Source organism: Anolis sagrei, chromosome 4, assembly GCF_037176765.1.
Source record: "Anolis sagrei isolate rAnoSag1 chromosome 4, rAnoSag1.mat, whole genome shotgun sequence".
Taxonomy (NCBI): Eukaryota; Metazoa; Chordata; class Lepidosauria; order Squamata; family Dactyloidae; genus Anolis; species Anolis sagrei.
Window position 1 is genome coordinate 183,817,072 of NC_090024.1, and position 17,918 is coordinate 183,834,989.

Sequence of the window (17,918 nt, forward strand, 5' to 3'; positions counted from 1 at the left end):
TGAAAGTCTTCGACAATATCTTGAGGAAATACTGAGAGTCATGCCTACAATGACCTCCAGATGGTGCAATTCTCTATTAAATGCTCCTCCCCCCTTCTTCCCATCATCTTTAGGTCTCACATAACATTTCTGGAATTGGTTTGCTTTCAAACCAAGGAATTAGTGTATAAATCATTGACATAATTTTATTGAATTTTCCAATGCCACTTAGCATTTCTGCAGCCCTTTTCATCCAGTTGCAGTTTCCCAGATCATTTTCAAAGGCAGTCCACTCAACAGATTGTATTAATCCAAATGGAAAGTTATCACAGTCATGGTAATTGTAGCATGTTATTCCCATTGACTACAGTAATAGTATCAAGCTATCCCCATTGAGGCAGGGTAAGAATTTATGCATCAGCTGAAATGTACCAGAGACATTTAGAGCTAAAGAGGCTACTTGAGCCTCTAAGATGGCTTGAGCAACTATGGGAGGTTGAGGAGACCCTACAGGGCTGCAACCTGCCACTATAGCCCTCCACCAAAAAACAAGCAAAAAGTAATAGTTGGTTAAATGCAGCCTAGAGGACATTTGGTGTTTTTTTTTCTCCTTTACCCCTGAAGGAAGGCACAGGGAACACTATCCCCACCTTCGCTTTGTTAACATTCCTAGAGTAATACGCAGTCTATAAGATGGATATCCTAAACTGTGTATGAATTGCTGTAGTTGTCCCAGCTGATCCGTGAATGTTAATAACTCATGATTACTGCGAGAAATGCTTTAAAAATAGATGTGGTATTCAAAGGGAGAAATGATCATGGTTTAAATTTTAATTCTAATAATTAGAGTTAGTGTTACATTGCTTTCTACATAAGAAAATAATGTCTGCAGTCTAAAAATGCATTGCAAAGAAAAACCCAATTAAGTTGTTTGCATAGGCCTCTTTCACACCACAAAATTATAGCAATCTAATACTACTTTAGCTACCACGGAGATTATAGCTATAGTATATACATCAAAATGAAAAGCCCAGACTGATTCTCTCCAAAAGCCTACCAGCATGCTTTACAGAAATGCAAGATTTCCTCCCTGAGCCAGACTGTCTCCTTCCCAGGAATCTGCATCATTTCTGCAGACTCTGATCTGGGTGGCCAGTCAGCAAAGGTACGAGGGCAGGCTGGAAGAGACCTCATGGGCCATCCAGTCCAACCCCCTGCCAAGAAGCAGGAAAATTGCATTCAAAGCACCCACGACAGATGGCCATCCAGCCTCTGTTTAAAAGCCTCCAAAGGAGGAGCCTCTACCATACGCCGGGGCAAAGAGTTCCACTGCTAAACAGCTCTCTCAGTCAGAAAGTTCTTCCTAATATTCAGATGGAATCTCCTTTCTTGTAGTTTGAAGCCATTGTTCCGCATCCTAGTCTCCAGGGCAGCAGAAAGCAACAGGCTCCACTTTGGGGTGCCTGGGGAATACATGTTTTGCTCCCCCAGTCAGTCTGCTTCAATTTGGGCTTTTGCTGCCTTTCCACCCACTCTGTGTGTGCTAGGGTTTTATTTATGCTGGTGCTATATATCACACCTTTAGCTCTGCAGCATGGGACAGGATTCAGGGGGTCTTTTTGGAGGGGGGGCACTTTAAGCCCTTCATTCCTAGTTAGAGGATCCCAATAAAATATAGGGGTTCAGGTGGTCAGGGTTCAGTCTCCAATCAAGGGACTGAAGTAACCATATCACCCAATTGTAACAGGATATATCTCAATTGCCAAAGGACTAAATACCTTCCAGCATTTCATAGAATCATAGAATCAAAGAGTTGGAAGAGACCTCATGGGCCATCCAGTCCAACCCCCTGCCAAGAAGCAGGAATGTTGCATTCAAATCACCCCTGACAGATGGCCATCCAACCTCTGTTTAAAAGCTTCCAAAGAAGGAGCCTCCACCACATTTAGAGATGAAAACTAGGATACTAGAAGAGCAACATCAGAATGTGATCAGAATATTTAAAAATGGTGCAAGAAGCTTTCTGGTTGCTCTAAAAAGCTCTGGGAACTTTTAAAGGCCTTTAAGAGAGTGTTGTATTGTTTTAAATTCTACTATTTAACTCCTTTTCATCCTTTTAAAGTGTGCGTTTTAAATAGTTTTGATACTACTAATAATTTAATGGCATTTTAATGTCTAATTTTGTACAGTTTTACTATATTGCAAACCTTTTGATTTTGTAAACTACCTTGAATCCTATCTTGAGAAAGGCGTAGGGCATAAATAACATGAAGTAGATTACAAGCAGCACCATTATAAGTATTGTGGGCTTACCTTGGGAGTGAACATATGCACAATCCCATCTACTGCTCCCCTCAAGAGCAACCCTCGGACCAGGAAGCAGATCAACACCACATAAGGAAAGAGGGAGCTGAAATACATCACCTAAGAGAAAAGGAGATGCTATGACATAAAGTGGGAGGAGGCTTCATATATGATATATTCAAGGAAGAATACTAAAGCTGTGATAACACCATGGAAAACATATGCCTACTTGTAGTGACATACTTTTCTGAAAAGCATTTCAGGAATGATTTTTGGTAAGGTATTGAGAAGAGGAACTTGTTCAGAAAACTGTAAGCTCTCTTCCTCCAACAATATTAGAGTTCCAAATTTCCATTAAATATTAAGTAGTTCATATGTAATGTAAATGTTCTGTAATGCGGTTAATTGAGCAGCATCATCCTAAAAATTGGACCATGTTTTGTGGTTGTCACATTGATGAATGCTGCATCATAACTGGAATATGACTTTGAATCCCCAAAGAGCTATGGAAAGCCATTGGGTGGCCTTGGGCAAGTCAAACACTTTCAACCTAAGCAGAAGGCAGAAGTTAAACCTCCCGTTGAACAAATCTTGTCAAGAAAACCATATGATGAGTTCTCCTTAGGACTACCATACATCAAAAATGACTTGAAGGCCCACAACGACAACTCATTCCCTACAGACTTTTACAAGTGTTCCTTTCTGTATCATATAGCTGCCTAAGGCACAGGGACAGGCAAAATGATTTTGGCGGCAAATCAAAGTGTGCCATCTTCTTTTCCTTCTTATCTGTCTGCAGTTACCTGCCGAATAAGAACTGTTCATGATGTCTACAGATGTTTGAATTCATGGTTACGGGAGCAGAATTGCAGACTCTGAACTGATATTGGTTACTATTCTGGAACAAATCTTAAGACAATTGAGTTGTGGAGTGCCTGATGAAGGATCCAGATTAATCTACCTCCTCCCAGGGTTTAGATACATAGACACACATCACTTTATAAGTCTGTTTTCTTGTGTCAGGGTATGACAAGTTCTGTTATGCTTCTGGTTGCCACAATCAGCCCTTACCTTTCCTGAAGACTGGATTCCTTTGATCATAGCCAAACACACCAAACTCCAAGCCAATAGTAGACATAAGGTCATTCTCCAATTAAGTCCACCACTCTCTGAGATGGAATTTGAAATTTCCAGGGCATCACGGTACCAGAAATAGGTTGTAGCAGAGCTTTTGTCACATTCTGGTTCCACAGCTGAAAATGAGATGTGTTTTGGTTGTTACACAATGCACAGCCCTTTCTTTTGGCATCTCATAAACACAGCAAAGCAAGTCAATATTTAGAGCCAAAGAAGGATGTATAAGCATCACAAGGCACTTTATAAAAGATGGCTATGGTTCATAGAAGGAGAAAGGGAGCAAGCAGATGTTCCAACTAAAAGAGGTTAAATAAATTGGGTAATTTACACACACTATAAAACATTCAACTATCTGTTGGGTGATGTTCAAATTCTATTACACGCTCCATTACCCTCCAAAGCATTTCTGTTTTACTCAATGGAAATTATTCATTTGCTGCCAACCAATGGTCAAATACAATTCCATATCCTACCAGCTGGAAACAAGGCACCACTTAGACTGGGAGGGCTCTCTTAAGTATTTTTGACATTCTCAGAGACAACATAGTTGTCTAATGGCAGAGTATGAGCAGAGCCTGAAAAAGTTACTTGTTTGGCATAACGCTTCTGGTATCCCCATGGAGAAAGCAGATGTTAAGAAAATGCTTCTTTTTCCTTGCGCGTCATAATGATGGAAGAGGGGAGTGGATGACAATTATCCATATTTGAGTACTGAAATGAACAGCCCCAAAGTGAAACTCAAAGGTTTGACATATCTCTCCACCCTCTCATATCAAGTTCTGAAGGCAAGTTACTCACTTGCTACTGAGCCGTTTTTTAAGAGAGGGCACTCGCTCCAAGGCAAAGGATACTGGAAAGATTTGAAGAAGTAAAAGATGCTCCACCCTATGATCACATTGTAATAGAGCCCAACAAACAAGCAGACCTGGCAAAAGGAAAACAAAATAGTGTTTGGATCCTGTACGTCAATAATGTCCTTCAAAGAAGCTCAGGGGATATACAGAAAAGAATGACAAATATTGACCATGGAAATACATAACATCCATCTGAATGCCCATAGGAGTACACTGAAATAACAAACGACTACTAGAATGCATAAATATAGTTGTTAAACTGTAGTCAAATTCAATCCTTAGCAAAATATCTGGTTATTCACATTTACAAGACTTGGTAAGTCAAGAATGGACTAATTTATTTCAGTATAATAACATTAATATAGAAATTCTAAGTGGCAATTTCTCAGATAGTCTATGCAAAAATATTATCTGTTTATTCAATATTTTGAAATGTAAGCTGTTTTTAAAAGTGTTTTATTTATTTTTAATTCAAGTGTTTTAAAACATGAACAACTCTGATTATTCTTTGAGGTTATTGTTTTTAGATAAATATACCAGAATTAAAGCACAATAAAGAAACAATTACATTTCAAAGTATTCAAAATAAGAGAAGCACCATGATAAAGAAACAAACAAAATTAAAATAAACTCCAACAGTTTTAGCTGGAAGTGGAGAGATTATTCTCCCACAACCTTCATATTATTACATTTCTTACCTTTTTGCCCACACTTGTACGACCTATAACCTAACATAAAGTCTTCATTGATCAAACAGAAAGATCTCTATGACAGCCTAAGCCTTTGGAAAAACAAATGGTATCTGATGAATCACATTCTCTAGTGTATCAATAACTAGTGCTGTGAGAACTTTGTGGGATTACAAGCCCTCTAACAATTATTGTTGGCTTTGAGTTCAGTTCTGCAGAAGAGCAATTGCTTTGGCAGCACTGAACTGGAGCCGCAGTGGCACAATGGGTTAAACCCTTGTTCTGGCTGAACTGCTGACCTGAAGATCAGCTGTTTGATGTGGTGAGATGGGGTGAGCTCCCATCTGTCAGCTCCAACTTCCCATGTGGGGACATGAGAGAAGGCTCTCACAGGATGGTAAAACATCTGGGCATCCCCTGGGCAATGTCCCTGCAGATGGCCAATTCTCTTACACCAGAAGCGACTTGTAGTTTCTCAAGACACTTCTGACACACACACACACAAATGAACTGGTAATTAAGACATAGCGGTGAGACTTTGAGGAAGGGCTTCAGAAAATGGAAATGCACATTTTTGAGGTCATAAAGTTTTTGGAGGTGTGTGTATGTACATGCCTATGGTCATATGTTTCAGAAGGGAATCTGTCTCTCAGAGTTGAAACAACTGTCAAAAATAAAGACTGAAGTGTTGCACAGGAGATTTGGAGTTACCCTGATGGCTCTTGGGACCTAGAGTGATCCTTGCAAAACCAGCCACAAATTATCTCAATTGCATCCATTCTACCTATAAAAGCAGCTGGACTGAGAAATACTTTTGATTTCAACAATAGCAACAGGAAAGCATTTTTCATAACACCAGAAGGAAGCTGGTTTCTTTAGGAAATGCAAAGCAGACTGACCTCTAAAAAGGGGGAAATGCTTGGAGAAGTGCCATCCTACACCATCTGCCTCCTGGAGTGGTTAGCTCACTGTCTACTGGTAAAGCTGTCCCTACATTCCTATGATTCACATAAAATGCCAAGTGAGAAAACTATGCTCAGTAGGGGTTTGAGGAGGTGTAGGAATGCTGACCTTCTGTTCTAGTATCTGGTGCCTGTGCTATCACTGCTGGTCTCCTGAGCCACTATATCTGGCAGATGGATCAATGAACTACAGCCACATTTACTTTTGGGAGATGGAAGCAGAGAATCAGATTAGGGCACATTACATCTTCTTGAAGGGTATATCTGGTCTGCTCAAGTGTCTATATTGTTTTAGGTTAAATCAAAATATGTTAGGCATTAATAGCATTCACTTGATTTTGGTATTCAGTCCTGGGAAAACAAATCTCCCAGCCATATTCTAATTCTCTTCTGTAACAACTAGTTATTCTTAACAACAGGAAGTAGATCTGCCAGACCGGGCCTACACAATCCGTGGCCTTCCAGATATTTTGGATTTATCTGGAACATTGGAACAGCTGGTTAGAACTTCTGAGAGTTGGAGGCCCTCAGGTTGTGAAGGCCTGTGCTAGACAATGGGATCCAAATATCTACAATCCATTCAGACACATTTCATACAACCAGTTATGAAGCACCCACTAGGCAGCTGGCAAATCCAATGCCCCCTAACCGGGGACAGACATAATTCCACACTCCTATGCTGCCACGGCGGATTCTCTGGCCCACAGCTAACTCCAGAAAGAACAGAGGGATTCCAATGAGGATGAGCAGTATCAGGTATGGAACAAGGTAGGCACCTGGAAAGGAAGAGAAAGGTTGTTAGAGCAGTCTGCCTGGAATTACACTTTTTTAGAGTGACAATTTGGTATTCTTCTATTCCAGAACTGTCTGTAGTTTCACTCTTCCCAATCCCAAGCAACCCTGCTATAAAATAAGCTTTATTGGTGATAAATGATGCAGAAAACCATAATAACTGAGAATCATTCCTTAAGGTTGAGAACCACTTAAGGCAGTGGTTCTCAACCTTCCTAATGCAATGACCCCTTAATACACTTCCTCATGTTGTGGTGACCCCGAACCATACATTTATTTTGGTTGTTACTTCATAACTGTCATTTTGCTACTGTTATGAATAGTAATGTAAATACCTGATATGCAGGATGTATTTTCATTCACTGTCACTAATTTGGCACAAATACCAGATATGTCCAAATTTGAATATTGGTGGAGTTGGGGGTGGGGGGATTAATTTTGTCTTTTGGGTGTTGTAGTTCCTAGGATTTATAGTTAACCTACAATCAAAGAAGATTCTGAACTCCACCAACAACAGAATTGAACCATACTTGGCACACAGAACTCCCATGACCATCAGAAAATACTGGAAGGGTTTGGTGGGCATTGATCTTGAGTTTTGGAGTTGTAGTTTGCCTACATCCAGAGAACACTGTGGACTCAATGAATGATGGATCTGGACCAAACATGGCACAAATATTGAATATACCCAAATGTGAACACTGGTAGAGTTTGGGGAAAATAGACCTTGACTTTTGGGAATTTTAATTGCTGCGATTTATAGTTCACCTGCAATCAAAGAACACTCCGAACCCCACCAATGATAGAATTAGGCCAAACTTCCCACACAGAACCCCCATGACCAACAGAAAATACTGTGTTTTATTATGGTCTTTGGCAACCCCTCTGACACCCCATTGTTGCAGCCCAGGGGTCCCTACCCCAGGTTGGGAAATGCTGACTTGAGAGCTCCAGCTTCTTGTTACAATCAATGATAAAACTGGGACCCTAGACAAATATTACTCAGGATTTTCCTGGCTGGTGCTTCAACTCTCAATCACTGGTTGTGTCAGGGCCCCCTGAAGAGGAGGTACATTCACTCCAGAATGGGGCCAATGGAAGATGGATTCCCAAGGACTACATAGTGTAGAAGCAAATATGTGTTTGTTTGTGTGTGCATATAACACGAACCATTTCTCTCTCACAGCTAAAAAAAACCCCATGTAATTAGGTTAGCAACATAGGAAAATTCGCATCCATTCTCAGCCTTCCTATCTTTTTCCAGCTTCAAACTGACAAGCTAATGCAAAAAAAAAAAAAATCACATAAGGTCGTGCACACAAGTTGACTCTTTCTCTATAGCTATTTATATTTGGCCATGATGCTAACAAAGGCTTCAAAATCCATCTGCCTACTTCTGAAGCCCAAGTAGCTACAGCTACATTTTACTATCTTCCTCCAAAAGGGATCATACATGCTATTCTCACTTTCCTAATTTTTTTTTATCATTGCAACAACCCTGTGAGATATGTTATCCTGGCAGCTAATGACCAGCTCGAGCTCATAAAGTAAGCTTCTTGATTGAATGGAGATTTGGTCAGATTCTGTCACAGCTCTCCGACCATTATACCACACTGGCAGTGACTGAATCTGTGAGATATCATAATCTCCTCTTCCTACTTGAACATTTTTATATTTTACCTCCAATGGCCCAATTTCTTGCTTAGGTGGAAAAGGACCAGGAGTTGCAGACTGCGCTATTTACCTGACACAGGTCCTATTGTTACTGCTTCATTCTAAAGAGCCATCCATTCCCATTTGGGGCAGTTGGTGGGCTTCTGCATCAATGGTGTAATGTAGCTACTTTCGTTTTTTATTCTAGCCTTTAATACAATGGTTCTCAACCTGGGATCCCCAGATGTTTTTGGCCTTCAACTCCCCGAAATCCTAACAGCTGGTAAACTGGCTGGGATTTCTGGCAGTTGTAGGCCAAAAACATCTGGGGACCCCAGGTTGAGAACCACTGCTTTAATAGAACTGTCCAAGTTGCTGTATCCTTCATCCAAAAGAGATTCAGCACTATGGATAGGTCCTTTGAGAGTCTAGAATACTGTTCAGTTTGTATTCACAAACCCACTGACAAGCATCTCACCAAATTTGAGGCAAGCTCTGAAAAAACTGTGGCCCCTATGTGTGGGATATGCTGTTATTGATAAGAGTTCATGTGCTTTTTGTATTTGCTCTGGGCATTGGAAGATGGCTTCTCCTTTTCCTGCCTCAAGATTTTGGCTGCTGTTATTTAAAAAAGCTGTTCCCTGTGACATGAAGGCTGCCAATATTAGTCCAGAAAAGAGCAAACCAAAGTATACAGTGGCTAAACTAGGAGAGATTCCAAACAAGACTCACAGTATGAGGGGATAATGGCAGCAGGAGGAGCTGGGACATACTCCTAAAAGGGGAAAGCCATATTTGTGGGACTTGTTTTTATATATTACGATTGGGGAGAGTAACAGGAGCAACTGGAAATATGCCTATATTCCCATGAAAGACTTACTATAAAGCAGGATATAATGTTAATAGAGATACTTGAGATGTTCTCAAATATATACTTCAAGTGTATACACACAAGAAACAGACATACTTCTCAAGTGATGCAGAACATTTGCAAGAAACTGTGTTGCATAATGGTAATTCTGAGAGTTATTACAAGAAATATGTGCAGAAAGAACTTTAGATCTGGGGGGTGGGGAGGAGAGAGTACACAGTAGTAGTAGCACATGCTCAGTTTCCTTGAGGTACTCATTCTTTGGAGAAAACTACAATACCTATTTAAGAGAACAGTGTCCTCAACACAATGAAACCAACAAAAATCCAGTAGAATTTTCTTTCTCATGTCAGGAGCAACTTGAGAAACTGGAAGTTGCTTCTGATGTGAGAGAATTGGCTGTCTGCAAGGATGTTGCCCAGGGGAACGCCTGGATGTTTTACCATCCTGTGGGAGGCTCCTCTCATGCCCCCACATGAAAAGCTGGAGCTGACAGACAGGAGCTCACCCCACTCCCCGGATTCAAACCAACCTTTTGGTCAGCAGCCCTATCAGCACAAGGATTTAACCTACTGCACTCCTGAGGGAAGATGCATAAACCCTAATCACTGCATACTTTACTCTGAAGGGGAAAAAAGCCCTAAGCCGATCCATTGGAAGGAATAAGCATTAGCACTATATTAGTGATGAGAACCTTAACAACCTACATTAGACTCATTCATTGCAAGATGACTGCTTACAACTGCTGAATTGTTTCACTCTTTACTACTAACAACATTTAAAAAACTGAATTTTATATATGAAACTCTGGGAAAACTTGGTCTCTAGCAAGATGAAATACATTTTAAGGCTTACATATGATTTATTTATTCCAAGAAATCTATATTCCACTTGTTAATTTTTAAACACATTCCCAGAATAGCCAATAAGAGAAAAGTAAAAGGGAATTTAAACTCATTTCCAAGTTAAACAAAAATATCTATTAATAAAAATAAAAATGTTTTAAGATAGAGGAGAATCAATAAAGCAAAATGTATCACAGAAGAAAGAATGCAGTTCCTTCAGGTCATTTTTAATTTTCTGCCAAAAAAAACCCCCAGCAGAAACCTTAATCTCAAAACATTTATTTCTTATTTAACATCATATATTTAATGATAAATGACAAAATAGCATTTGAGTTCCACAAAGTGCTATAAGGTGCCTGGCAACACCTTACCTCCTACACTACCACAAAATATATAAAGCAATATGTGATGTTAATCATATTTTTAAACAAATGTGATTATTACAATCACTCTTATTTAAGAGGAAAGGCAACTGTGTGCTCTGTTATGGAGAAGACAGTTGTAAGGTCTGATCTAAAACACACTCATGATCTGAATCACTGTCTGTGCAGCTGAAAATTTCTCCTGTCTACTTCCCCTGACCCTGAAAGACTGGTAACTGTAAGCAGCATGTCTGTGACAAGTTGCAGTCAGGTAAGCAGTCGTTTTCAGCTGAAAAACTATGCAAAACCCCAATCAGACTAGGAGCACATTCCAGATGAAGGCCTAACATCCGCTGTTCTTCCAGAAGAAATGAGGCCAGATTAAATTAATCCATTTAAATGCATCCCCAACATGACATGCAGTTTTGGCCCTCTGTCAAAGGGAGTTATTTGCCTAGTTTCTGCCATGTCACTAGACCATGCCTACAATCTCCAGAGACTATATTTCCACTCTCTAATCGAAATGAACCAGGTCACCAAAGGAGACCAAGTCTGTTTCTACATAACTGTCATTCCCAGTTTAGAACAATCATTCCAAATCTTTAGTTGTCCAAATCTTTGGAGCTTCAACCCCCAGAAGCCCCGGTCCATTTGGCCAATTGTCTAGAATTGTTGGAGCTGAAGTTCAAAATACCTGGGGAACAAATACTGGGAACAACCAGTTTCAAAGATTCTATTGATTTAATAATCTTTTCTGCCTGTGTAATAATTGGACAACAAAGCTTTCTTTGTCTTTTCTGTTGCCTTTTGATGCTTGGACCTGTCATGTAAAACATAAGCTCAGATAGCTGTATACCCCAGTTCCAATGACTGTCAACACAGTTGGCAGCAGGATTGCCAGATTACAAACTAGAGATGATATTTATGCCTTTAAGGTTGTTCAGCAGAAGGAATTCAAACAAGTATTGCTTGTTACCCAATTGCATAACAAGGCACATTTGCTAAAATTTCCCTTCTGAATAACTATTAAAGATACCAGAATCATCTCCAGTTTTAGTCTGGAAACTCTAATTAGCAAATAGCTGCTAGCCACAAAATTGGTGTACACCAGCTGTAATCTGTACATTATACACATTGGCCCCACAATCAATTACAGCAGATTAGTATATATTAATTTACTTCAGCTCTATGGATGTTCAGCTGGGCGACTGAAATATTCTGTTGAGTACACAGTGTTCCAGAGAATTGGCCCAGTCTCTTCCTCTTTGTAAGGGAAATCTGTTCACTCTACTAAACATATGTGCACTTTATTGGTATAATGGAGATGGGGGAGAATTGTAAAGTACAGCTACTCCCAGTGAAAATTTGCTATCTTCACATGTAGCAGTACCGTTTTACTACATACAAAAAAAACTTACACCCCAGTCAGGTGGTTCACCAGAATTTCATTTATATTGATTGGTTTTCATTAAATATGTTTGAGAGAGTGATAAGGGAAAACAATATAACCTTGGTGGCCAGGAATTTTGGATATGACATTTGTTTACTGGTTGACTCATAAATGTATGGCAAAGGAAATGATACTTGTTCAGGCTTTGGTGATGTGGTTATGTGTCCGTAAACTGTTTATTGTTTTGCATTCTATTTACACTGTAGCTGTTAATGTATGTAAATAAAAATGTATATTCACAAAAAAATAGTTGATCACTGTGGGTTCTTCCAGACAGGTCCAAAATGTCTCAATTTTACCAGAGGCATCCAAATTACACCTCCGGTAAAAGCGAATTAATGTGGAGTAAACCAGGTTTTACTAGTTTACTCCACATTAATTAAACACCTCAATAAATATAGACCTTCCTGAAAGCCCCCCCCCCCCCCCCGCTGCATCATTTTCTTGCATCAGGAGGACTGTAGGGAGAAGCCTGTGCTGCCAGCAAGCCTGTCCAGTAAGTTTTTATCTCAGTAGTTTGGGAGAAGATTAAGTATCAGAGATGCATTCGTTACAATGAAGCTTATACCATGGGAGAAACTACATACTCTTAACCAGATTTCTTTCCATAGTTCATTATCAATGACAACATTACTTCTTTCCTATCCTGATGATGATTGAGCATTTAATTATCAAGATTTTGATCAATGGCATCACCCTTGTCCTTAAGAAAGACAAATCAGGAGCAACACTACCATTCTGTTTAATCAGATCCTCAGATAGTATAACTAGAAGATCTAACTACCTTTTACACTTTTCAGGATTCCAAAAGAGAGTTTGCAGCTACATGTGTTATTTTTCCCCTGATCAGTGCAGACATATTTGCTATTTACACAGTAAACACACACACATTCAGCTTGCACCAGTTGGTTTCAGTTTCAAGAACTATCAAGGTATAGCTATGAAGTTAGGTAGTGAGTGAGTGCCAATTTATGTAATTGTGAAGGAAAAGATAAAGGGAACTGCCAAAATTCCCCTTCCATGTTGTATTTATGAATGGTAGGCAGGCTCCTGTTGAATAAGTTCTATTTAAGTCAATCTGGCCTTTAGCACAGAGCTGGCTAAAAGGTCCTAATGCTACCAGCTCTTTCTAAAGGGCTACGGATAATGTTCTTTATGGTCAGCAATTTGTAAGTGTTAAGTAAATTTGACCAGAGGACTAAATATCCTAAAGGCACAAGATCCTATTTAACCTTGGAAGCTAAGTAGGGTCAGTATCACCAAGAATATATATCCAGAGAAAAGAACTTGTAAAATCTTCCCTAGATATTCCTTGCGTAAGAAAACCCTATGAAAATCATGGAGTTACCAGAAGTCACCAGGCAACGTGAAGACAGATAGACACACAAAGAAGGTTGACCAGACTATGGAAGGGAAGCAGGGTTGAACTACAAATCTCAGAGTTCCTCAGCCAGTTTTTCCTGAAAAAAATGCCTGCAATTTTCATTCTAATTTGACATTTTTCTCCCATCAGTGCATCATCATGGTTGGCAAGATGTCACACATTGATCTGTTTTGCAACCATTAAAGGAATGGAAACTGTGGCACAAAAATAGCTCACAGTCCAAATGCTGAGTCACCTGATCTCCAAATGGGTTAGACGAGCAGGTCCAATTCTGCTCATTATGGTCAGAAACCATGCTACAAAAATAGCATCTATACCAAAGAGAGACAAGTCACTTGAAAATGGTCCAGGAAACACTGGCACTAGCGCTGCCAGTGGACTTTCATGCTACTGGGTTAGAGAAAACAGCCACGGGAACATATGCTCAGACATGAAAGAGAAATCTTGGAATCCAAGATCTCAGCCACAGGGTGTATTCACTAAACAACCTGCTGTAATGGAGAAAAAGAAGCAAATCAGTGATACTATCATACCCTTTAAAAATCTATTGGAATTACCTTGTTTGGAAAACATGCTAAAATAAGAGAATAAAATTTCCAAATCTAAAACCCAGTTTCTGTGTGTATTTTTCTGGTAATGCTTAGCCAATAAGTATTAGTGATCACTTTCAACTCCCAATCCTTACTCCTAGTCCCTGTATTTTAGGCCCCTTTCACACTGCAATATAATCCAGATTATCAAAGCAGATTATCCACATTATCTGCTCTGAATTGGATTAAGTGAGTCTACACTTTCATATAATCTAGTTCAAATCAGATAACCTGGATTTTATATGGCAGTGTAGAAGGGGCGTCAGAGACTTCATTTTAAAGCAGATGTTTTTCCTACTCCAGAGGTTCAACAATAATCATAATCCTTAATCAGAAAGATGGACTGGAATCATACCACAGAAAGGAACTAATCAAAAGATGATAGACAACACATTGAAATAACTCAATAGCCCTCAGTATAGTAAAACTGAACTAGGTAAATTTAAACCACCAGAAGGTTTGAGTCAGTAAACTACATAAAACAATTGCCTAGCTACAGAAGGATACCAGTAATAGAAGGCATATTTTTATAATTTGATTTGCTTTAGCTATGGATCTGTATGCATGATCAAATAAAATACTTGGCTAAAAACTACTATAAATAAGAAATCCTTCCAGGCTAATCCAGCAATACTTTACCATCACAAGTAGGTATCTTTATCAAGTAACTAGCAATCAACCAAGTAAGCAATATTTGCATACAATAGTAGGAAGTGAGGCATTTATTGTCTGAGGGCCCTTCCACACAGCCCTATATCCCAGAATATCAAGGCAGAAAATCCCACAATATTTGCTTTGAACTGGGTTATCTGAGTCCACACTGCCATATATTTCAGTTCAAAGCAGATAATGTGGGATTTTATTCAGCAGTGTGGAAGAGGACTGAGTGTAAAGGGATCACAAATTAATCTATTAAATTTATTATTTGATATAGAAATTCAAGAAGAGTTTGGTTCAGGGCAACAACTAAACACTTTCTGCTCAATCAGCCCTCATGATCATACAAATGAATGACAAGAAAAACCCAACAATGGATTTGAATCTTTGCTGAGAAACAAGTTATTTGGCCATTCAGGTTAGGGAAGGGCTATAACTCTCTGGCATATAACATGGCATTTTCAGACACAGTTGAGAAATACCCTGTCTGAAAAATTGGGTAGCCACTGCCAATCAGTAGTTTAACTTGGTATATATGTATGGTCTGGTTCCAAGCTTAGAAAATGTACATTTTTGGACAACAACACCTAGAATCCTTCTGTTGGCATGGCTGTGCTGCTTAGAAGATGCTTGGAACTGGCATCCAAAGAAGTAAATTTTCAAATCTCTGTTCTGATTGATAGGGGCAATTTACAGCTTTCAAACCTGTGTTCCCTTCTTCTATATTATGTCCATAAACAAATGCTTTTTAGTTTGCTCATCATGTATTCCTCTCCATCCACTTACCTCCACCATTCTTTTGACACAAATATGGAAACCGCCATACATTCCCCAATCCCACTGAGTAGCCAATCTGAGCCAAAATGTACTGAAGCTTGTTGTTCCATGCTGGCCTATCCTCAACAGGCTCCTCCACATCTGGCTGCTGTTTGCTCCAGTTTTCTCCAGCCACATTTAGGACACTGTGCCTATAGTCCACAGGTTCCTCAAGGGCCAGTAGATCAGCCACTGATTCTGTGACAGGTTCATTGCTTTGTTCCCGCTGGGTCACTTTGCTGCTCTTAGGCATTGGGACTGTCTAGCTCAACCTCTCCAATGCTATGAAGAAAGTGGTGAAAGCAAGATGGAGGTAGTATATTTCAAAGACAGGTTCTGGATTTCGAGAATGGACTTCAGAAGTTGCTCATCTGTGAGACCTGTGAAACAAGAAAACCAAAAGAAGGAAATTGTAAAAACACATGAGATTTCTCTACTTTCTTCTCTGCTATTTCGTGTATTTCACTAGTCTACAACAAACACACATAATGCAGAAATGATTATTAGTTAAACATTTCAAGTCCTTGAAGACCTCAGCATTCACTGGCCAAGCTGACAGAAGCATTCTATCCAGTGCCCTTAATACTCTGCTTTTCTTATTGTTTTGGATCTATGGAAGCCTAAGGACTGGCAGACACTTACTATAATAACTTGTTTCACATTTATTGCATGCCAAAAATGTGTCAGAAGCTATTTAGCTTAAGATATGGTGGCATTAAAATAGGCATATGCTTTGGCAGTTTTTCTAAGGGAGCAGCAAATATCAAGCTTATCTCTTAGTTCCTGACATTATACAAGGAACTGGGATGGCCAGGAATCTTCTGTTAAATTGTCCATGACAGTTTTACAACAGATAGTTTCTGTAGAACATTTGGCATGGTTTGTGAGGCTATCGATTACTATGCTTCTTCATTCAAAAACTCCAGTCTCTCAACAGAAGCCCTTAGCTCATACAACCTGTCACTACCTCACTAACATCAGTGAAACACCTCCAGTTTACACTGACTGAACCCGATTCTTCATTTTGTAAGCTTTCTGTCATACAGTTTCATGATTACAGTGAACTACATACCATTAGGAGCATCAGGTTCTTGAATATATAAGATTTGCCCCATAATGCATAGAAACTCCATGCTCACCAAGATAGGAACAGGCCAGAAGACATAGCAGTGATAAAGGGTTATGGCACTGATGGTGACTGTGATGCCCTTCAGACATTGTTTCAATGCAATTCCCATTAACTCTGTCCAGAATATTTAATGGTGAGAGATTATGTGAGTCATAGTCCAACAACACTTGGAAAGTCACAATTTCCTGTCCCTGAACTATACAAAGCATCATGTGTCACTATGTCCTACATATAACTTGGCACATATTCAGGATCACTTTACACTCTTGAACCACAGAACAGACCAGATTCACATTTGCTTTAATGCTTCTGAATACAGAATCCGGAGAAACCATTGACAGTAACTTAACTGCCATAGAGGATGGTGTGAACTTGTTTATGCATCATAAGCTTATTTTAAAAGGAAGTGAGGGGGACTGAGTTCACTGAAATTAGCTGTACTTTACACCTGTGCCTTCAACTGTGCCATCTTATCAACAGTAGAAGCAAAACTACCCAATGTACAATTAATGTTATTTTGATAACATCAGATGTTAAATAATTGATTCCTTATTCTACTTATACTTATACAGTTATTATTGGGTATTATACAATACCCAATAATAACTGTATAACTTGGGTATTATATAAGTATTATTCTACTTATACAGTTATTATTGGGCATAAGTAGAAGGATCATATTGAGAAAGGCTAAAATAACTTGCCTACCATCATCCCTCCAGATGTTTTGGACTACAATTTGGACCATCGGTCCTAGCTAAAATGGCTAATAGATGGAGGACTTTGATTGTGCTTTTCCTGAATGGCAGGGGGTTGGACTAGATGGCCCATGTGGTCTCTTCCAACTCTATGATTCTATGGTTCTATAACTAGGAATATTGTAATTCACAGTATCTGGAAGGCCAAAGAAAGCTATCCATGCACACTTTTATGTCTCAGGGCACTCTTAAAACAAAAAGTACTGGCACATGATCATCAAGATTAATTTTACAGAAGTAGAAACTTGATGTAAACAAGAAAATACTCCCCCAGTACATGTCAAACTAGCGTGGTCCTGAGATTTGAACTTATACAGTACTAATTCATACAAGACCTTGATGTCTTATCTAGGGCAGCAATAACTAAATATGATGTGAGGTTAATAAACACCTGCTTTAAGTTGCAAGATGACCTTTACAATACAATTCTGTGCAAGTTTACACAGGAGTAACTTGCATGGGTAAGCAAGCAGAGGATCACAGTCTCATTCACAGAAACAGTACAATTTGCAGGGAGTAGATTCCCAAAATTCATAACTGGTTACACTATGTAACACGATTTTTGTTCATGGTTTATACATGTCCTTTCCTAATTGGTTGTGTTATAGAAACATGGAAAAAATAAACTGCAAAACGTTTAAACTTTTTTTTGCAGGACATTCTGCAGCACATTTTGCTATAGTTTT

General features: G+C 39.2%; 1 protein-coding gene across 1 annotated transcript in view; it reads right to left on the reverse strand.

Annotated features, from left to right (window-relative positions):
- Window positions 1-17,918, reverse strand: part of SLC6A17 (solute carrier family 6 member 17) — a 50,982-nt gene that overhangs the window by 17,428 nt on the left and 15,636 nt on the right. Inside the window, exons 2-6 of the mRNA XM_060773265.2 lie at window positions 15,316-15,725; window positions 6,544-6,701; window positions 4,219-4,345; window positions 3,355-3,536; window positions 2,293-2,403 (exon numbers count right to left, since the gene is read on the reverse strand). Of these exons, the coding sequence (XP_060629248.1) occupies window positions 2,293-2,403; window positions 3,355-3,536; window positions 4,219-4,345; window positions 6,544-6,701; window positions 15,316-15,598 (861 nt within the window). The 5' untranslated portion in view covers window positions 15,599-15,725. The remainder of the gene's footprint in view (window positions 1-2,292; window positions 2,404-3,354; window positions 3,537-4,218; window positions 4,346-6,543; window positions 6,702-15,315; window positions 15,726-17,918) is intronic.